This window comes from Artemia sp. Qi Xiang Cuo, chromosome 11, assembly GCF_049724085.1.
Source record: "Artemia sp. Qi Xiang Cuo chromosome 11, ASM4972408v1, whole genome shotgun sequence".
NCBI classification, from domain to species: Eukaryota; Metazoa; Arthropoda; class Branchiopoda; order Anostraca; family Artemiidae; genus Artemia; species Artemia sp. Qi Xiang Cuo.
Window position 1 is genome coordinate 37238410 of NC_142804.1, and position 22558 is coordinate 37260967.

The 22558-nt window shown below is 38.3% G+C and overlaps 1 protein-coding gene across 4 annotated transcripts in view; it reads right to left on the reverse strand.

The window, feature by feature from the left end:
* Window positions 1–22558, reverse strand: part of LOC148946945 (uncharacterized) — a 214158-nt gene that overhangs the window by 3214 nt on the left and 188386 nt on the right. For 3 of the 4 annotated variants that reach the window (XM_089096753.1, XM_089096751.1, XM_089096752.1), the window contains 3 exons: window positions 12340–12421; window positions 6414–6567; window positions 3038–3265 (listed from right to left, as the gene is read on the reverse strand). In XM_089096753.1, coding sequence (XP_088952879.1) covers window positions 3038–3265; window positions 6414–6567; window positions 12340–12421 — 464 coding nt within the window. Of the gene's footprint in view, window positions 1–3037; window positions 3266–6413; window positions 6568–12339; window positions 12422–22558 lie in introns of those variants that run through there. The other variant, XR_016142407.1, reaches the window with a different exon arrangement.

A 22558-nucleotide genomic window follows, 5' to 3' on the forward strand; every position in this document is an offset into this window, starting at 1 on the left:
CCAAGTAAAACGGTTCTTGTGTTTGAATAATTGTTCCTAAGAAAATTGCCGAATCCATAGCTGTTCCTTTTGATTCGATGAATCCAAATAGGAACAGAGAAACCAATATGGTCTGAATCAATTGAATTCCAGACGTGCAAAAATGTGGCTAAACATTTTTATTGCATGTGAAAGAACATTGTATGGGACTGTGATTGACTTGGAACGGAGCACAAAAGGAAAATCAAAGCTGAGATGAAAAAGTACCACATTATCGAGTAGCAGTTCAATGGAAACGAGAAATCATGGCAAAATCCAATCAGACCGCAAGACCGTGCTCCAAAAACTTGCCTGATACTGCAGGACTGGCACTCCTACTATTCTGCGCTGTACGGAGACGAAATTTTAGCTATAACCAAATATTATGAAGAGGAAGTTACCAGCTGCCTTGCACGTTTCTCTGTACAGCGCTGTGTCGTTCTGATTTCTCTGGAAAAAACCCTCAAAATTTACAGCCAGAAAGCAGTTTTTAAAATAAGAAATTGGATAAACGACGACAGTCGTACAACTAAACATCTCAAGCACTTGCCTGGAAGGTATTGTTCCCACTTTCAGCTGATTTTCCAGCTATGTATCACCACGGAGTTTTGTACCAAAGAGTTTCCTGAAAGGGATAATCACTTCTATCGCTAAGAAAGGAAAAGATCCTAAAGAATGTAAATCTTATTGATCCACTACAGTTTCATAGATCCCGATCAAAGTGTTTGAATATGTGATTTTCTTTGACCTTCATGCCGGATGATTTCGGGGATAATCAGTTCGGGTCTCAGAATGGTCTTTATTGGGGTTCCACCCCTGTTTCTGTTCTTTTTTCAGATAAATGACCTGTTTTCTATCTCGTAGTTACATTTGCTTATATTTTTTATAATATAATTTTCAAGTACAAGTCAGAGTCCCGTTACTAAGCTAGTAGTCTTGCAATATGTAAACTTTCAAGCTAAATCACATTTGTGTCTCGCTGGACTTGACCATTGATAGTTAATGATATTCAAAATGCCTTTGAATTTGTAGCTTTCATTTATAGGATTGGTCAGGGTCAATCCCATGCACAAAGTTCCTTGTGCAGAACTGGTGATTTTATTTTAGTCTGCATTGAGACTCCGTTTAGGAAGTCTGTTTTCACAGTTTATAGATGTATTGTGTGAAACGACCTTTGGAAAAAATACAAGTGAGTTATTTTCTATAACCGTGTAGATTATGTATGTACTATGGATATATCGCAAGCATTCGATAATGTCAACCGTATGTAAGCATTGAATGCTCTACTGCTCAGTACGATAAGTGAAAATATGGTGAAAAGCCAGAAATTCTGGTACAAAAATTCAATCTTTTATTACAAACGGAAAGGTAGAACCTCAGATCCCGCAAAAATCAGAAGAGGTATAAGGTAAGAGAGTGTCCTTGAAACGTGCTCGAAGATTCTGGACCGGATCTTGCCCTCCCTTCTACTTAACGGTACCAACCTAGCTTACAGTGCATTCGCAGACGTCGTCCTTCTTCTAGATCCTAAACTGACTTACATGGCAACCTGAATCGATTTCACAGTGACTTTCTTTCAGTGGGATCAATATTGATAATTGCGAGTTTTTCACCTTCAATATACCGAAAAGTGCTTCTATAATTATCGGTAAACATGCAGTCTCTGCATGGTCTGAGCTTAAATATCTTGGTATCCTGATTACAAAAAGGATCGTTAAAACTAGGCAATTCATTGTTAGGCAAACAACCATCGCCATTAAATGTGCTTATGGGCCTCTTGGCCTGAATTGTGGACGCTACTCAGGAAAATCACTGGTCTCAATTTTTCGTTCAGTTTGCTAGCTAGATGTAATCTACCTTGCCGGTGCATTTCACACGTTGACAATGAGACATAGTGAAAAAAAATCCAAATATATCACTGTAAGTACGCAAAGCTTTTACTGTACATTTCCAAGCATTATCATGATTCTCGAAATGAAAAATGCGGTCTTCCGGTGCCATCCAAACAATGGTCTAGCGTTTCGGAACGTTCAGTGCTCAAAGTTGGACTAATGACATGAGATGTCGTTTTACACCCACATCTAGCTTGGTGTTGTTTCTTTATTTTTGTGGAATCTAATGTAGAAGTTGATTTCTTTTCTGTTTGTTGTGCTCCACTATAATGTTTTTTAGATGGTGGGTAATTAAATAAATATTATATCACTCAACCCCCGTACAACTCAGCTCTCACAGAATTTGACCCCCATGCATGTCAACCCTCGTTTAATTCAAACCAATGCAGCTCAACCCCATTCGATGCAGCCCCAGGCAACTAATTCCTCACTTGTGTGTGTGACTGGTTACACGTTAGGCTAGGTTGAACTCATTCACGCATTAGTGTGTCTTCATTGAGATCTGGATTAAATGGTGGAACCTGGCAGCATATAGTGTCCTAACTGGAAATGGTTACGCACTTCCACTCGTTGAAAAATCATCGATAAATGGATTTTCCATGACAAAATAGCTATTACTAAGGAAATAAGACACTTGTCTTTGTCCTTTTGAATTACCTATCATAAAAATGCTAGGGGTATTTTAAACAATAAACAGGAAAAATTCGCAGTTCTTGCTTATTTTCCTTCTAGAACCACAATATCCTACTATGTAAATAGAGGGACATACTAATTTCAACATAGTCAAGAACCCAGCACTTGTGAGATCCCTTGTAGTTGCAGTATAGCTCGGTATGCCCTCTGCATTATCTCCTCTATAGTTCAGATTATGAAACGGTAAGACCAAATAACCCATTGTTTCTTTCGAAGCCTCCCTGAATATGAAAAGTCTTTAAATTAATGATAAATTTTCTTTCCTGACCCCAAATTTTATTCAAATCTTTCCCATCTGGTTCAATTTGACAGAATTAGAATGTTAGCCATTAATGTTAAACATTGGAAGCAGAAGCTCAGAAATGCCATTGAACTAAGAAAGATCCCCAGAGTGTTAATAGAGATGGAGGGGAATTAAGTGACTAAAATATTACCTTTTACTCTGTGCCAGCTACCATCGCAAATATGATGTTCCCTTGTTGATACAAAACTTGTTGTGGTCGTCTCATATTCACTTTTAAAATCAAATATAATGGTTCCGTTAAGTGTCATGAGATTCAAAGATACTGCACTATTAAACAACGACAAGATGGTGCTTGCTTCCACTGAAGGACGTATATCGAATGAAACGACTAAAATATCCTCATCATAGACAGCTTCATCTATAAAAATATTGATCCCATAGTTATATTTTCTGTAGCCATGCCTTGTTTTGGCTATTTTAGTGATTAGGTCAAGAGGAAAACAGGTTTTTCGCATAAGGGTAAACCAAACTGCTGGAAAATCTCATCGTTTTCAGTAAAGCACAGATGACATTAGAGCTTTTAAACGGTTTTTGAAGGAGGCGGCACCGACCCACTCTTATTTGTAGTTGCTCTTATTTTTAAACTTAGCATTTCGGTCTTATTTTGTTTCTACGGTGTTGTTGATGTTCAGACAAAAAAATAAAAAAAATAAAATAATAATAATAAGAAAAAAGCTGGTCAAGCACGAACGAATCTCTTGATGCACATATCTTTCTTAAAAGGCGTAAAGGAATCTCTGATGTAAAGTTGATTTAAGGGGGCTGTGACACCACTGTCATTTGTGGTAGTCTCAGTTCGTTTTAATTTTGAACTCGTTCTATTTAAATTTCTGTTCGGTTTAGGTTTTAAGGTTTCTATTCACCAATACTAGTAACTAGTCTGCTTTATTTGTAGTTTTGGTAGGATTATTTTTTGTAGTTTCTGTTCTGTTCATTTTAGGTTTTAATTCTGCTCTTCAATTTCCAATGATTTTTTTTGGAAAATTCTTTTTAAATTAATGCAGGAAAGAAAAACACTATTTATTAGGAAAAAGTGTCTTTATGACTTTTAATTTAGCTTTAGTATATCAAAATAGGAACATTTACTATAAAATTGACAAAAGGATGGTAATTTATTACATTCATATTGTATCATATAAAAAACAGGTTTTTTTCAAGTGAAAGTAAGGAGCAGCATTAAAACTTGAAACGAACAGAAATTATTCAGTATATGAGGGGGTTGCCCCCTCCATAATACCTCGCTCTCTATGCTAGAGTTTTTTTTTAGAACTCTAAAAGAAGCTTCTTATTCTAATTAAACGGCCATTGTGTTTCAGGAGTTGTTCAGAAAGAATTAGGACAAAAAGTCAAACTTTAACGTCAAGAGTAAGGTATTGAGTAGGAGGTAACCCCCTTCATGTACGGAATAATTTCTGTTTGTTTTAAGTTTTAATGTTGCTCCCTACTTTCAGCTGAAAAAAAACTTTTTTTTATTTGATTTCAGATCTTTTTTTAAATAATGCCTGGAAGTCCAGCTCTACTTCATGAAAAATTCTTTCCCTCCACGAAAAACTCCTTCAAGTATACAAAGTATTCTACGAATTCTGGCAAATTCCCCCAGTGTAAAATTTCCCCTGGAAAGTTTACGCCCGGAAACTTTTTCTCCCCATGAATAATCCCCACCTTGGAGAATCCCACCTAGTAGAGAATCCACCCTCCCCAAATATCTGTATACTTCCCAATAACAAACACTATATCTGGACAGCGGGCGAATTGCGTAGTTTACAGCCCTTTCTCCAAGGATACTTGGGGAAGGGAGGGTCATGTCATCCCAAAAGATATAGTTATTGGCTCTTCAACTATGCTGAGTCAGATGGATATATTAAAATATTGATCGGATGACTTAGGGGAAAAAGGGGTGTAGAAGGGGGTGGGTGGTTCGGTGTAATTGCCCTCTATTCTGTTTGATGACTAAAAAGGGCAATATAAATTTTTATTTCCGATCAAATAATCCCTCTCCGAATCTTTTAGGATCACTGGTCCGATAGAACCACCCCTGGGAAAAAAAAACAAAAAAAAACAAACAAATAAATACGCACCGTTTCTTTTTGATCTACTTTCTGGCAAAAAAAAAAACAAACAACAAATTTCCACATTTTTCTATATAAGAGCTTGAAACTCTACAGTATGGTTATCTGATATGCTGAGCCTGATGGTGCGCTTTTCATTAAGATGGCTTGACTTTTTGGGGATGTTTCTCTCCTTTTTTCGAAAATTGGAAAATTTTCTCAGTCCTGTAACTTTGGATGTGTAACATTAAACTTAATGAACTTTATATATTTGGAGCCAGATTAAAAATTGAATTCTATCGATGTATCTGTTGTTATCAAACCTCTGTTTTTTAGAGTTTCGATTATTATTGAGCCACGTTGCTCCTTACTTACAGTTCCCACCAGCTATTTGATATGTCAGTATCAATTTTTATTGAGGAAATTTTATTGCGTCATAGACTAAGGGAAGTTAATTTATCGTTTCAAATATACAGGTGTGCAAAGTAATATATTATATACAATGTTTGAATGTTATTTTGAAACAAAGGAAAATTGTTGAAAGAGCTTTTTGTTTCCAATGAAGCGTAAAAGACACTCTGGTATTCTGACCGTTTGAGGAGGAGACATTCTTACTCTTAAATCTTAATTCTGGAAGTTTTTATTCGTTTTTGGCTTTACTGCATTATTAATTTTATTTGTGTTCGTCTTAGATTTGATTTATATATTCATATTAATTTTGTTTTGTTTTGACTTTAATTCCCCTTTTCGTTTAATATTCTGTTCTCCTTAGGATTTATTATTTCATATTAATTTTATTTGTTTTAAGTTTTATTCCCTCGTTTTTGGTATTAAAATCTGTCTACTTCTCTTCGAAAACTTTGGTGTCAAAAAACTGTTTTTAAAATTAATCCATAAGAAAATGACCAGCGTATCTGACTTTAACCCCGTAAACACATAAGCTACAGCTGTTTATTGATTCCGCAATTGCCTATAATTGGGTATCAATATATTTGTCTTCAAGTTTTATTAGATTGGTTTCCACGTTTTCTTAGATTATTTTTCTAAGACCAAATACTTTTTTCAGCATGAAACTGATACTGAATTTTTGTTTAACTCATCGATGTGTGAAACCTAGTAATAGCACATGTGGTTCAAATACACTGCAGCCCACCCCCCTCTTAAAGGTCATTATTTTACGGATTTATATGAATAATGCTTAATTGAGATACCTTCCCTGAGAGTTGATAATGAGGGCATGCAAGGCCGTACCCAGGATTTTTTTCCGGAGGCGGTTTTACTAAAAAAAAAAAATATTGGAAAAAAAACCTCAAAAAACGCTTTCAAAATTTGTTTATATCCATTTTTGTTAGGTTTTTACGAGTCAGACAAACATTTCGGAGGGGGGGGTTCACCCCCCCACCCCTCCCCTTCTGGGTACCGCCTTGAGGGCATGGGTTGGTGTAAGAAAGTACTCACCAAGGCTGAGGAAGCCGCTACTTGAAGTGAAATGGATTCCATCTTCAAGTCGCAGTTGACAAAAATGTACTCCTTTAGAAGAAACTAACTGATCAATGAGCTGTTCACCAATGAAAAGTCTCCGAACACATCCTTCAAAACTTGTAGTGACTCCCTAAAATTAATTACAGAATGCATAAGAAAAGGTCTTTTTCTGCTTTAATCATCTCAACAGTTTGTTTTGTTTTTTAAGTAGAGCTTCTGAAAAGAAAAAAAAAGATTAACGTTTGTCATGGAATAAAAATATCCAATCAAAGAAAATAATCAAAATGGCTTTTAAGGCTTTTTGCTGCAAGTTCTCCAACAATGTATTCATCGGTCTCACGGAAGGAATTATGACGGGGGTAACAATTGAGGCTTAATAATACATGGGGAGCAAAAACAAAAGCTAACAAAATGCAATAAAGGGTAGGAAATATAATATGAAAAGTTGTCAGAAACTGACAAACAACGACACAACTCAACACAATCAATGCAGGCTACTCCAATTCTTAAGGGAATCATTAGACTTAGTTTAGAGCAACAGATTTCATAGTTATTAGTTATTTGTGGTTTAAGCCAATTTACACAGAAAGTGAGATCGTAAAACTAGGGAGGGGGCTAATTCAATCACAAATTGGAAGTGTTAGTGCCTCGTTAAGAAGCAAAATTGATTAAATGGTAACCAGTCCCCCTCATGTGCCTTTTTACCCTCGACCAGGGGCGAATCTCCAGCTTTTTTATTGGGGGAGGGGCGAGAGGGGTCCGTATCCGAATAGCCAAGGGGCATGGGATATATCATAATTTTTTTTCACATTATTAGGGGGGGCAATTGCCCCCCCCCCCCCTAAATGACGCCCCTGCCCTCGACACTACTCTTGGCATCAGATAAGTTTTTTGAGATAACTGTAAAGAGTGAGTATGTTAATTATAGAGGCATTGGCTTGGTTTCTGTAGGAAGCAAATTACTATTTTACATTGGTAAAACCCATCAACAACTTGGTGAATGTTTGTATGAACACAAAACTGCAATAGATACGTCCCTGAGATTGATAAGTAAAAATGGCAACTTTGATTCCGAATTGGCCATGATCATTTTCGGTAATCATTTAGATCTTGTTCTTTATGAGGAGGAAACTTTCATATCTACTGTAAATGGCCTACCGCAATCTTTTTAAGAGGTAATTGAGATAAAAAAAAATATATAAACAGGAATTTGGCAATAAATAGGGACACCAGAGATATTTCATCAAGCCCAATTTATAATAACTTAATACTAAAGATTTTTTTGATACTAACACCCATTCAAATATAAGATACTCTATTAACATATCCAATGAAAACCAAAATGGCAGAAAAGCAAAAAGTATTGCTTGGCAAAACATTCTTGCACAATCTCTGAGATAAAATCCTTTTTTCATTGGTTTCGGCTGTGATCTTTCATTCAGTGTTTTTAGCACAGAGGACGACTTGGCGGAGGTCCTTGTCGAAATATTTGCTAGTTTTTCGTCATCATATTTTACCACTGGCTGACAAAATCCTCGTTTTCTCACTCTGTTTTGGTTTTATTTATCATTTATTATTTTCTTTCCTCTCTTAGCTTCATACGTCATGTATAGCCAGTGTGGTCTTAGAAAGTATTTAATACAACAAGTAATAATATAAATGAATAAATAGATCTTAAAGTGAATAATGCTTAGATTGAATATGAAAATCAAGCTTAAAATGAAAAAAATATTTTGCTATTGAAGTATAAATGAAACTTAAAACGAACAGAAATTTAATAAACAATCAATGCAAACAAACATACAATAGATATTAATGTAAATTAATAAATAAATCTTAAAACGAGTGAAACTTAAATTGAACATGCAAATCAAGCTTGAAACGAACAAAAATCACTACAAACAAGAGTTTGGGCATCACCTCCTTCTCTCATTGTAAAAGTCTAAAACCTACTGCGTCATTGGCGCTTTACTGAAAACTATATGCGCCTTCAACAGTCTTGGAAAGTATAAACAAGATCAAATTGAATATTTGATGTATAATGATATCAATTGTTGAAAGATCCACCCGTTCAAGAATTTATTTCATATTAATTTTATTTTTATTTTCAATGCTGTAAGAACTGGAAAACAAAATATTTGTAATATAACTCGTTTTCAGTTAAGCGCCAGTGACGCAGTAGGCTTTTGGTTTTTAGTTACAGTTAAGGAAGGAGGCAAACACTTGTTTGTAGTAGCGACCTCAAATTTTTGTCAGATGGGGGCTTGGGGGGGGGGGGCTTGGGGGGGGAGGTCTAGTTGCCCTCCGATCACTTTTGACTCTTAAAAAAGGCACTAGAAGTCTCGATTTCCAATCGAATGAGCCTCATTTGAAAATTATATAACCACGTCTTCAATATGAAGTGCCTCTGGGAAAAAATAAATGGAGTGTGGGGGGAGCTAGCTGCCTTCCAATCACTTTTGACTCTTAAAAAGTGAATTACAACCTTCAACTTTCAATCGAATGATCCCTCTACGAAGTTTATACGATCATCTCTTCCATAAAAACCATATATGCCCCCAGGGGATAACTTACAACGCCTACCCCCCCCCCCCCTGGCCTGGGGGGCTGTGTCAACACCGGAGTTTTTTTCTCATCTGAACTTTGAACTATTTTTAACAAAATGTATATCTCAAAATTTTTAGCTGATGCATTTAAGACGTGGAGGGGGGGGGGGGCTAGTTGCCCTCAGATCTCTTTTGACCCTTAAGAAGTGAACAAGAACTTTCAATTTCCAATCAAATGAGACCTCTCCGAAGTTTATATTAGTATCTCTTCCATAAGAACTGTATATGCCCCTTGAGCATTACTCATAACGCCTGCCTCCGGGCCCTGGGGAATTATGTCGACACAGGAATTTTTCTTATCTGACCTTTGAACTATTTTTATGAAATGGCTATTATAAAATTTTCATCGGATGGGCTTGGGGAAAAAAGGGTATCTGGGGGGGGGGGCTAGTTGCCCTCGCATATCGTTTGACTCTTAAAAATTGAACTAGAACTTTCAATTTCCAATCAAATGAGCCCTCTCTGAAGTTTATACGAGTATCCCTTTCATAATAACCATATACGTCCCCAGGACAACACATACAACGCCTATCCCCCGGACCCTGGGGGAGTTTTTGTTATCTAATTTTTGAACAATTTCCAAAAAACTGGCTATCTAAAAATTTGAAGCGGATGGTTTCGGGGAAAAAAGGGCGTGAGGGGGGCTAGTTACCCTTAACTTTCGAGACCCGTCAAAAGTGAACTACAACTTTTAATTTACATTGAAATGAGCCCTCTATGACGCTTATACGAGTATCCTTTTCATAAGAACCATAAATGTCCTCAAGACTTAACTTAGAAAACATGCCCCGGTGCCCTTGGGGGTTGTTTCGACCCCGGCGTTTTTCTTATCTGACCTTTGAACTACTTTTAACAAAATGTCTCTCTCAAAATTCTTATTGGATGCATTTAGAGAAAAGGGGCTCTCTTTTGACTATTAAAAGTGAACTAGAACTTTCAATTTCCAATAAATTGAGTCTTTTTGAAGTTAATACGAGCATCCATTCCAAAAGACCCATATATGCCCCCAGGACATAACTTACAACGCCCGTCCCCGGGCCCTGGGGGGTTCTTTCGACACCGGAATTTTTGTTATATGATCTTTGAACTATTTTCAACAAAATGGCTATCTCAAAATTTTAATCGCATGCATTGGAAAAAAAGAGTTTTGGGGGAAGCTGGTTATCCTTCGATATCTTTTGATGCTTAAAAACTAAGCTAAAACCTTTAATTTCCAAGCAAATGAGCCCCCTCTGACGTTTATACAAGTATTCCTTCCATAAGAACCATATATGCCCCCAGGGCATAACTTATGACCCTTGCACTGAAGACTGTGGGGGGAGTGTCCTGCTCAAACATATAATTTTCAGAACTTTGAACTACGTTGAAGAAAATGGCTATATAAAATTTTTGATTAGATGTGATTGGGGAAATGGTTGGCACAGAAGGGGCGTTAGTTGACTTCCAATCACTTTCGACTATTAAAGAGGAAACTAGCCATTTAAAAATTCAATCGAATGAACTCTTTCTGAAGTTTCTACGACATCCCTTGCTATAAAAACCTAATATGCCCCCAGGGCATAAATTACAAACCTTGTCCTGAGGGGTGGGGGGGGGGAGGTTGTTATCCTCAAACACCTAATATCCTGAATTTTCAACTACGTTGAACAAAATGTCTATCTCAAAATTTTGATTGGATGTGTTTGGGGAAAAGGCGGACGTGAGAAGGGGGTTAGTTGCCCTCCAATCACTTTCAACTATTAAAAGGACACTAGCCCTTTGAATTTCCAATTGAATGAGTCCGTTTTGAAGTGTCTACGACAATGCTTTCTATAAAAACCTTATATGCCCCCAGGGCATAACTTACAACCCTTGTCCTGAGGGCTGTGGAGGAGTGTTCTCCTCAAAGACATAATTTTTATCTGGAAATCAACTACGCTGAACAAATTGGCTATCTCAAAATTTTGATTGGATGAGTTTTTCGGAACTGGTCGGCGTGGAAGGGGTGTTAGTTGCCTTCCAATCACTTTTGATCCTTAAAAAGGGCACTAGAACTCTCGATTTCCAATCGAATGAGCCCCCTTTGAAGTTTCTACGACGACCCCTTTCATATGAGGTGCCTCTGGAAAAAAAAATTTATTATAAAACATAGGAGCCGTATGGCCTTTACTATAGGCAATGCTATAGCGTTGCCTCTGAAATTGCCTACGAACTTTTATGAGTACCCGACTGAATGACTGTCTCTCAAACAGTAAGCTCCACCAAAAAAGTGGTCCAATCCCGCTTCCTTAAGTTGTAATGAGAGAAAGGTTGAGATGGCTAGAACGCATTGTGCGGATGAAGGATGACAAATTGCCAAAGATTGTCATTGTCGGTCAACCATCTAGTGCAAAACGAGAAGCAGGTCGTTGTAACCTGTAAAACGAGAAGCAGGATGATGTTGTAAGAAGAGATTTAAAGGAAATTAGAACTTCTTGGGAGGGTGTAACGAGGGAGGTTTTGAATAGAATGATATGGAGGTGGAGTATGCGTGGCTGTGTTGGCCTCAGGTGGCTTGGTGTTGCAGTGAGCTGTTAGTAGTAGTAGTAGTTTAAGTAAGCTCCTCTTAAATAAGTACATAAACTATATTAAACTAAATTAAACTAAATTAAAACTAAATTAAAAGCACGAACGTATTCATTCCAAGAGTTTTATTCTTTCTTCTAAACTTGATTAGCATTTTTTTTTTTATCTTTTCAAGACTTTTGTTGTTTTCAAGTATGACTTTGTTACCATTTTTGTTTCTGTTTTTTTTTTTTAAATTTTTAATTTTTAATTCATAGTGATTACTGCTTTGTTTAATTTGAAATTAATACGTAATTTTATTTCTGCTCGATTTGGGTTTTAATACTGCTTTCTTGTTTGATTTTTTTTTTTTTTTTATAAAAACGGGTTTTAAAGCTTTCCTCAATAAAACAAAAGATTTCAAACACAACATGTGGTTTCCAAAGTAAGCCTGTATAGAAAAATTTGTAAGGGGGAGTAATCACGAAAATATTGCACATCTGACTCCATGAAAAAATCAGCACACAGTTCTAATGATTTATTTTGTCGGGGGAACTTTCAACACCTAAATGAATTTTGTGGGAAATAATAGCCAACTGAAACCTATAACTCGTGCAGCCGTGCAACAATAAGGGCTACCAAGTAAATTGGGTTGTTTTAAAATATTATGATAATTTATATAGTTTAATAGGCATCTATTGTTTCCAAAAATATGATATTGGTTAAAAATAAAATTTGGCACTTGAATTCTTAAAGATATCTTTAGGTTTTACCTCTAATTCGTATTCCAGTTGGTCAGTTTGATTAGCTGGTACACCTCCTAAGAAAATTCTTGATTTTCCTTTATTTTCGCCCCTGTGAAATAATTAACTGGAATAATTACAAGTATATTCACTATCTGTTCATCAAAATAACTTGTCACTCTGAGCCAAATTATAGATTACTTTCGTTCTAGAAGTTACACCGTAATTTAAAAAGAAGAAAATAAGCTATGTAAAATGTAAATTTGTGGAATCTGAAGCAAATTAAATTAAAAAATAAGTTTTCCCAATGAAAGAAAAGAGTGACATTTAAAGTTAGAACGAACAGAAATTATTCTGCATGTAGGGGACTACCTTTTCCGCAACCCATTGCTCTTTATGCTAAAGTTCGACTTCTTGTCCCAATTCATTAAGAACGACTGTGCGAATACGAGGGTCGTTTATTTGGGATATGAATATTTTGAAAGCATTATCAAGCTTTAGCCTAGAGAGTGAGCGGCTGGGGAGCTGGTAGCCCATTCCAAATGTCATAATTTTTATTTATTTTTACTCGTTCTTAGGTTTTAATATCGCTGTTTACTTTCATTTGGAAAAACAAGTGTTGCTTATGTTTAATTTTTGTTTGTTCTAAACACCATATCTTGGGTTGTACTAAATGAAAAGAGAAATACCAACCCCTTGAACAATACTCTTAAAATCAGAAAGTTACTTTTGCACAGCGATACCTACCGAAAAAAAGCTCGTTTAGCGTATTTACTTTTTGAAACAAAGGGTACTTACTTAGACTTAGGTCTTCCCACGCCGGCTGGCGCATAAGACGACAACGGTGCCTCTCCATGCCGATCTCTCTTGTGCTTTTGACCAAAGTTCTTCGAGCGACGATCTCAAAAGTACAGCGTCCTTCTCAAGGCATTTTCCCAGTGTTGTCTTCTGTCGCCCACGTCTTTTGATGCCGGAAGGAACCCAACACGAAACATCGTGTGGTAGGCGACCCTCACCCATCCGCACCATGTGACCCGATTATCGCTATCGGTTAATCACAATTCTATCGATCAAGAGTGGCTGCTTTGTCTTTTCACGTATAGAGGCGTTAGTGAGCTTAGCAGTCCAATGGATACCAAGGATACGCCGAAGACAGATGTTCTCAAAACCCTGAATTCGCTTTTCCAGTTGCTTAGTCAACGCTCAAGATTCGCAACCGTACATTAGTACAGAGACGATGTTACTATTAAAAAGCCGGAGTTTGAGCTGTAGGGAGTATGCTGGATTCCTCCACACATTTCTTAATTTACTGAAGGCGCTTCCGGCGCTTGCAATCCGTGTGGTAATTTCCCGCTCAAGGCTACCATCATATTTAATGATACTACCAAGGTACTTGAACTCTTCAACCTCCTCTAGTAGATCAGATCCGATTTTTAGCAGTGGGGCAGGTAGGGTATTGCCGCTGTTTCGCATGACTTTTGTTTTCCTGAAACCTATAACTCGTGCAGCCGTGCAACAATAAGGGCTACCAAGTAAATTGGGTTGTTTTAAAATATTATGATAATTTATATAGTTTAATAGGCATCTATTGTTTCCAAAAATATGATATTGGTTAAAAATAAAATTTGACACTTGAATTCTTAAAGATATCTTTAGGTTTTACCTCTAATTCGTATTCCAGTTGGTCAGTTTGGAGAGTACAGCAATACTTTTCTGCAGCTCCTCTCTTAAATGAGATAGGAGGGTTATATCATCAGCAAAATTGCCGTCACAGAATTTGCGGTTTAGGTTCAGCTAAATTCTACCTCTGAAATTACATTTTTGAAGTACGTTGTCGATGAGAATAGCAAACAACACTGGGGAGAGGATACTTCCTTGGCAGACATCAGACTTTACACTGAGCCATTCGGAAGGGTCCCCATCATCAGTCCGTACAGCACAACTGATTCTCGTATAGCCTGATAATTATACACAGAATCTTGTCGGGCACTCCATATTACCGAAGGATTTTTCATAGCGAGTATATATTGACCGACTAAAACGCTTTCAAAAAGTCAATGATGGCAACATTAATCTCAATCTGCCATTCGTTTGCTTCTTCAATGAGTACCCTCAAACTAATTATTAGATCAGTGCACTATATTCCTGGTTAAAACTCCCATGTTGGTCATCTTTCAGTACTGCTTCGAATATTGACTGAATACGGTTCAGTAGAACTTAGCAGAAAATCTTACTCCCTACCGACTACAGAGTGATACCTCGCCAGTTATTACAGTCGGATGTTCTGCCTTTCTTAAAGAGCTTGACGATAACCCCTTTCTTCCAATCGGTTGTAATATTTTCAGTTTCCAATATCTGAGAAATAACCTTGTGAAGGGGCTTGGCAATGACTTCAGCTCCATACTTAAATAGTTCAGGCTGTAAGCCATCAACTCCTAACGCTTTGCCATTCTTAATCTTATGCAATATTATCATGACTTCAAGCAGGCTTATATTCTCTTCGCTTATGTCAATTTGAAAGAACGGTAGCTCAGTCGAAGAAGATACAGGGTTTGTAGGCGGTGGAAAGTTTAGTACCTCATTGAAGTATTCCTTCCATCTCTTATCAATGTCTTCCTTTTTTGTAAGAAGTTGGCCAGCCTTACTTTCAATCGCAGGTGCCGGTTTTCTGAAGTCTCCAGTTATTTCTTTTGTGATACGATAGACTGTCTGACTGTCACCCTTACTGGCGGCTGCCTCTGTCAGTTCTGGTAGACCGCTTTACGGCCTTGTGGGCGTCCTTATATTTAGATTTTAAAAATTATTTGTACTCGACAGTGGACTCACTCTCACATGATTCCAACATGATTTTGGCTTCTTTTCGGTCATTCATAAGTTTCCAAGATTTGTTACTTTAATTTTTTGCATACCCGATGTTTTCTTCGGTGGCACCCCGCACACATTGTACAATAGACTCCTATCTCTTGTTTACTGTTGCAGTTGTGTCTTCAGTTGAAAGACTTACAAACCTATTAGCAAGATTCATACAGTACGCTTGTCGAAGAATCTTGTTCTGGAGCTTCCGGACGAAAAAAGAACCTGATAGGGTTTTTATATTTCTTCATGGTCTTGAGCTTAAGTTTGAAACTGGCAATCACCAGTTGGTGGTCAGAGTATGTATCTGCACCACGGTAAGTTTGTACATCCTCCAGCGATCGTCTATGACGCTTTTTAACTAATATGTGGTCGATCTGGCTTCTTGTAACACCGTCAGGTGAAGTTCAAGTGTATTTGTGTACTTCACGGTGGGGGAACCATGATCCACCTACTATCAGGCTACGGCTGTCACACACATCAACCAAACGCACTCCATTATCAATGATAACACCCAGGCCATGCCGGCCTAGCACATCAGGTGAAAAACTGTCATTACTACCAACTTTGGCATTAAAGTCGCCACACACAACTAATACATCGTGCTCAGCTACTGTATTGAGTATGTCGTTCAAATCCCTATAGAAACTGTCCTTGGTGTCCCCACTAGAATCGTTTGTGGGGGCATAGGCTGCAACGACGGTAAGTTTAGACTGGGAGCTTTCAAAACGAGCCTTAAGAATTTCATTTTCATTTTGGACACGCTCTAATTCTCGTTTAAGCATATCTTCTAACCGCCGTGTCTTTGCCCTTCAGTTCCATTTTTGACACACTCTAATTTTCGTTTTCGCTTATCTTCTATCCGCCTGTGTCTTTCCTCTTCATTTTCATTTTTGACACGTTTTGATACTCGCTGTTGCATATCTGCTAACCGCATTTGTCTTTCTTCTTCATTTTAGATTTTGATTACTTTAGACAATTTATCAATGTCCTTTAATTTAGCTTCCCATATTGGTCTTGTCTCATTTGATGGTCCATTTTTTCGGGCCGTTCTCTTTTCATCGTTCTATTTCGGGCCGTTCTATTATCATTTGTAATAATTGCAAACTCAGTTTTTTTGGGCCTTCCTACTGACATAGTATAGCTGGTTGCGTTCAAACCTGTAAGCTTAATGACGTAGCGAGTTGATTTTTCTAACAAAAAACAAAATAGTTTTAAAATTTTCAGGTATTTTTCATGTTTGAATTGAAATATTAAAATTATTGCTCAGGCACCATAAACATTTTTGCAGTTTACATAATAACTTTAGCCATCTTACAAAAAATTCAAAAACCTTAAAAAGAAACCAAAAGTTTGAAGCTTAGTACATATCGTTGTTAGAAATCGGACTAGTTTCAATAATCAAATATATTTCAGCAGACGCAGTATGAAGACATTAAAGTGTGGGAAGAACAAAAAACTGGTAACTGCTAAAATATTTGTATTTATTTTAATAATGGATTACAACAATTCAAAAACCTTAAAAAAGAAAACAAAAAGTTTGAAGATTAGTAGATATCGTTGTTAGATGTCGGATATGCTTTAATAAACAAATATCATAGGCAGCGCGATAGCGCTGCCTAAGTAAATAACGATGTTGGCACAATGTATTATTTATTTTTTTCCTTTAGACCAGGACACTTCGTATCGAAGGAGTTGTCATTGAAACGTCGAAAAGGGCTCATTCGATTTGAAAATCGAGTGGCTTGTGCTCTTTTTAATAGTCGAAAGTGATTGGAAGGCAACTAGCACCCCTTCCACGCCCACCATTTTCCCAAACACATCCAATGAAAATTTTGAGATAGTCATTTTGTTCAGCGTAGTTGATTTCCAGATAGAAATTATGTTTTTGAGGAGGACACTCCCACACAGCCCTCAGAGCAAGGGTTTTAAGTTATGCCCTGGGGGCATATAAGAACGATGTTGGCACAATGTTTTATTTATTATTTTTTTTCTTTAGACCAAGACACTTCTTACCGAAGAAGTTGTCGTAGAAACTTCGAAAAGGGCTAATTTTATTGGAAATTGGAATGGCTTCTGCCCTATTTAATAGTCGAAAGTGATTGGAAGGCAACTAACACCCCTTCCACGCCCACCATGTCCCGAAATACATCCAATCAAAATTTTGAGATAGCCATTTTGTTCAGCGTAATTGATTTAAAGATAGAAATTATGTTTTTGAGGAGGACACTCCCCCACAGCTTACAGGGTAAGGATTGCAAGTTATGCCCTGAGGGCATATAAGGTTTTTATGGAAGGCATTGTCGTAGAAACTTCAAAAAAGGCTCATTCGATTGTAAATTCAAAGGGCTACGGCCCTTTTTAATAGTCGAAAGTGATTGGGGGGCAACTAACTCCCCTCTCACGCCCACATTTTCCCCAAACGCATCCAATCAAAATGTTTAGATAGCCATTTTGTTCAACGTAGTTTAAAGCTCTGGAAATTAGGTCTTTGACTTTGACAACCCCCCCCCCCCCCCGAGGCCTCAGGAGAAGCGTTGTAAGTTTTACCCTGGCGGTATATAAGATTTTTATATAAAGCGTTCTCGTAGAAACTTCAAAAAGGGCTCATTCAATTGGAAATCGAAATGGCTAGTGCCCTTTTTAATAGTCGAAACTGATTGGAAGGCAACTAACACTCCTTCCACGCCCACCATTTCCACATACACATCCAATCAAAATTTTGAGACAGCCATTTTGTTTAACGCAGATTAAAGTTCTAGAAATTATACCTTTGAGCAGGACACTCCCCCACAGTCTTCAGGGCAAGGGTTATAAGTTATGACCTGGGGGTATATAAGGTTTCTATTGAAATCCTTGTCGTAGAAACTTGAAAAAGGGCTCATTCGATTAGAAATTCAAAGGGCTAGTGCCCTCTTTTGATAGTCGAAAGTGATATGAGGGCAACTAACCCCCCTCTCACGTCCGCCTTTTCCTCAAACACATCCAATCGGCATTCTTAGATAGCCATTCTATTCAACGTAATTGAAATTTTTGGAAATTAGGCCTGTAAGGATGACAAACCCTCCATCCCATAACCCTCAGGGCAAGAGTTGCAAGTTATGCCCTGGGAGCATATAAGGTTTTTTATAAAAAGCGATATTGTAGAAACTAGAAAAACTTGACTTACTTGACTTGACTTAAGTCCCGTCCGGCCTTTGTGGCTGTGTTGGGGCTTCTTCTCTTCTGAGCAAATGATGAATGTGGCGACGGTAGTTCGATCTGTCTGGCGCTAGACGAAGTAGCTGGGGGAGGTTATGGCCCGGAAAATTGTCGGTCCATCTCTTACGAGGTCGGCCTCTGGGGCGTGTGCCGTGAACCCGTCCTTTGAATGTGATTTTTGGAAGCTGGCTGGCCGACATTCACTGGATATGGCCAAGCCAGCGGAGTTGTTGGCTTCTGACCAGGTCTATGATGGTACGGGGGCAACGGAGTAGTTTTCGGAGGTCTTCATTTGAGACCCAGTCAATGTAGATAATCCCCACAATGTGTCTAAGGCATTTAGTTTCAAAAGTGGAGATTCTTTGCTCATCATCAGCCTTTATTGACCAAATTTCAGTTCAGTATAAAGCAATTGGGATTATGAGAGAGTTGAAGAGTCGCACCTTCAGAGAAGTTGACAGAGTCTTGTTTTTCCAGATTGGCAAGAGGTTCTTGAAGCTGGCACTTGCCAGGCTGAGTCTTCGTTTGATTGATTTTGAGCAATCTTTATCAGAAGTTAGGAGGCTCCTTAGGTAGACGAAGGAGTCAACATTTTCTACTGGATCTCCTTTTATTGTTAGCTACACGTTTCTTGAAGCAGGGTCTCCAGACACCCACATAACCTTGGTTTTGGCTGTATTAACGACCATCCCAGAGGCCTTGGTTGCTGACACTAGTTTGTCGGTGTCAGCTTGGAGTAGCTGCTCTTGACTATTGAGTTTCTCGATGTCATCTGCGTATGCCATTTTATCGATAAGCTTCCCTCCAATCTCTGCACCGTCAGCAGTTTCAGAAAATGATATCGCTGCGTTGAGGAATAGGTTAAAGAGGTGGGGTGACAAGAGGCAACCTTGAAGCTCAGACATGACTAGAACGTGGTCCGAGTCAAAATCTCCACCGGCTATGGAGACTGTGTTCAGTACTGATGATTTCCATCACTTGCAGACAAGCATGTAATCAATCATATTTGCAGTGTGGCCGTCAGGGGATCTCCAAGTAACTTTCCTTCGTTCTCTATGACGGAACATGGTGCTCGTTATAATAAGTTCGTTATCCCGACAAAAGTCGATGAGCATTTTACCCCTGTGATTCTGCCGCCCATGCCCGAACTTGCCCGTGACGTCTTCAAGTCAATCATTGGAGTGTTCGACAATGGCGTTGAAGTCCCCAATCACGAACAGAACATCTTTCTTGGGAGCAGTGTTAACGGTGTATTGGAGTTGGTTGCAGAATTCTTCGGCTTCTTGGTCACTCTGGGACGAGTCTGGGGCGTAAACTTGGATTATGGTCATGTTGGTAATGGATCCTTTCAGACGAATGGTGATAATACGTTCAGAGACAAGATGGACGGGAAGAAGAGACTGTTTGGCTCGCTTGGAGAGTAGAAAACCGACACCTTGGCGGTGAACTACATCGCTTCTTCCAGACGTAATGAGCGTGATGTCGTTTATTCTTTCTATTCCTATGGAGGGAAGGTGAGTCTCAGATAGTCCAAAGATGTCCCAGTGGTAACAGTTCATCTCGTTTAGGACTAGTTCCCTTTTTCCTGGTTTGGCTAATGTGCGTACGTTTAGTATTCCTAGTGAGAGATATGTCTATGGGGTTATGATAAACGAAGTCTTCTCTGACTGGAGAGTCGTCAAATCTGATAAATGATCGTCGGCTGCCCCGGACGCGGTAACAAAATAATTTTCATCATCATCATTATCAACAATATCATTCTCGCAATTCTCATTTCTTGGTCTCATACCGTCGGTTACCCCGGACGCGATAGCACGAGTTCTTAATTTCTTATTCGCCATTTTCATCATTTATATTTAAGAGAAGGAGTTTCATAGCTAATTTGGCAGCGGTATGCCACTCCTCTCTACCCTTAGCAGGGGCCATTGTCCATGCAGCTGGATCGTGTGACCTTCACAGTTGTCCCTCTAGGAAGGGATCCTCCCGTTTTGTGGTCTGCGACGCCGAGTAATTTTTCCCATTGCTGGGGGAAGGTGTGTATCCGCTGGGACAAGTCCACACGCCGGTGGACCCTGCATGGTGTACATGAGAGGGGCCTTCTTCCTCCTCCACCTGTATTTCAGACCCCCGGGCGAGGGTGTCCCAGTTTCAATTATGGACCCCCAGGAACTAGGTCCCCCCTAGGTCCGCGCCTTCTATGAAGGTATCCTACATATCTGTAGGACCTTCCCCTATCCGCCACCTGGGGATTGAAAGGGCTAGGGCCCTTTTTAATAGTCAAAAGGGATTGAAAGCCAACCACCCCCCCTCTCACGCCCATCATTTCCCCAAGCACATCCAATCAGAATTTTGAGATATCAATTTTGTTCAACGTAGTTGAAAGTACTGGAAATTGGGTCTTTTAGGATGATCACCCTCTCAGAGCCCTTAGCGAAAGTGTTGTAAGTTATGCCCTGGGGGCATATAAGGTTTATATAGAAAGTTGTAGCAAAAATTTCAAATAGAGCTCATTTGATTGGATTTTGAAAGACCTAGTGCCCTTTTCAATAGTCGAAAGTGAGCGGAGAGTAATTAACCCCTCTATCACGCCCACCCTTTCCCCAAACACATTTAATCAAAGTTTAGAGCTTGCCATTTTGTTCAACGTAGTTGAAAGTTCTGGAAATTATATTTTTGTGGATGACAAACCCTCCATAGCCCCCAGGGCAAAGGTTGTAAGTTATGCCCTGGGGGCATATAAGGTTTTTACAGATAGTGTTGTCCTAAAAACTTCAAAAGGGCCTCATTCAAATGGAAATTGAGAGGCATAGTGCCCTTTTTAATAGTCGAAAGCGATTGGAGGGTAGCTAAACCCCTTCTCACGCCCATCATTCTCCCAAACACATCTAATCAAAATTTTCAGATAGCCATTTTGTTCAACGTAGTAGAAAGTACTAGAAATTAGGTGTTTGAGGATGAGCCCCCCCCCAGCCCTCAGGGCAAGGGTTGTAAGTTATGCCCTTGTAGTATATAAGGTTTATATTGAAAGCGTTGTCGTAGAAACTTCAAAAGGGCTCATTTGATTGGAAATTGAAAGGGATAGTGCCTGTTTTAATAGTTGAAAGTGATTGGAGAGCAAATAACGCCCCTATCACGCCCATCATTTCCCCAAACACATCCAATCAAAATTTTGAGATAGCCATTTTGTTTACCTTAGTTGAAAGTTCTGGAAATTTGGTCTTTGAGGATGACAACCCCCCTCACAGCCCTTAGGGTAAGGGCCGTAATTTATGCCCTGGGGTTGTATAAGGTGTTTATAGAAAGGGTTGTCGTAAAAACTCAAAAAGGGCTCTTTCGATTGGAAATTGAAAGGCCTAGTGCCCTTTTTAATAGTCGAAATCGACTGGAAGGCTTGACATTTTTATAGTAAAGATCGATCTGGGAACAATGTATTATTTTTTTTTGTTTAGACCAGGGCACTTTATATCGAAGGAGTTGTCGTAGGAACTTTGAAAAGGGCTCATTCGATTGAAAATAGAAAGGGCTGATGCTCTTTTTAATAGTCGAAAGTGATTGTAGGACAACTAATCCCCCTCCCACCCCACCCTCCGATTTGCCCATTTTGTTTAAAAACTAAATTTTGTCTTAAGATTAAATCAAAATGCACTGTGTTAATGTTAATTCCCAATAAGGCATCTCAGCAATATCCCAAGAAGGAATAAGGGTATTATGTTCAAACTTTCGGGGCTACTTCTGCTCTTAAAATTTAACCAAATCAAAATAGCGTAAGTGTATCCCAGCTATCCAAGAAAGTAAATAGATTTTTTTTTTGCGAGTGGTATCAAGTTTTCCATTTCAGGTCAAATAGAGGAGGTATAAAACTAAATTAAATCTACTATTTGAGTCCAGATTTCTAAAAGGGTTTATGTTGTTAAAAATTGCTGAAAATTTTTCTCCAGCACACAAATAGCAGTCCAAACTATAAAGTCTTAAAAAAATTAAAAGATTTAAAGTATTATTATCTTTTTCCCTGAAACGACTATTCCAACATAAAACGAACAGAAATTAATTAAAAAAAACTTTTTCCACAAAATAATTTTTTCAAAGAAAAGTAAAGAACTCGATTAAAACAAAAATCGGCAAAAGTAAAATCAAATAATCTACCAAGCGTGAAAATAGCACAGATCAGCATCGATAAATAAATGAAACCCAAAAC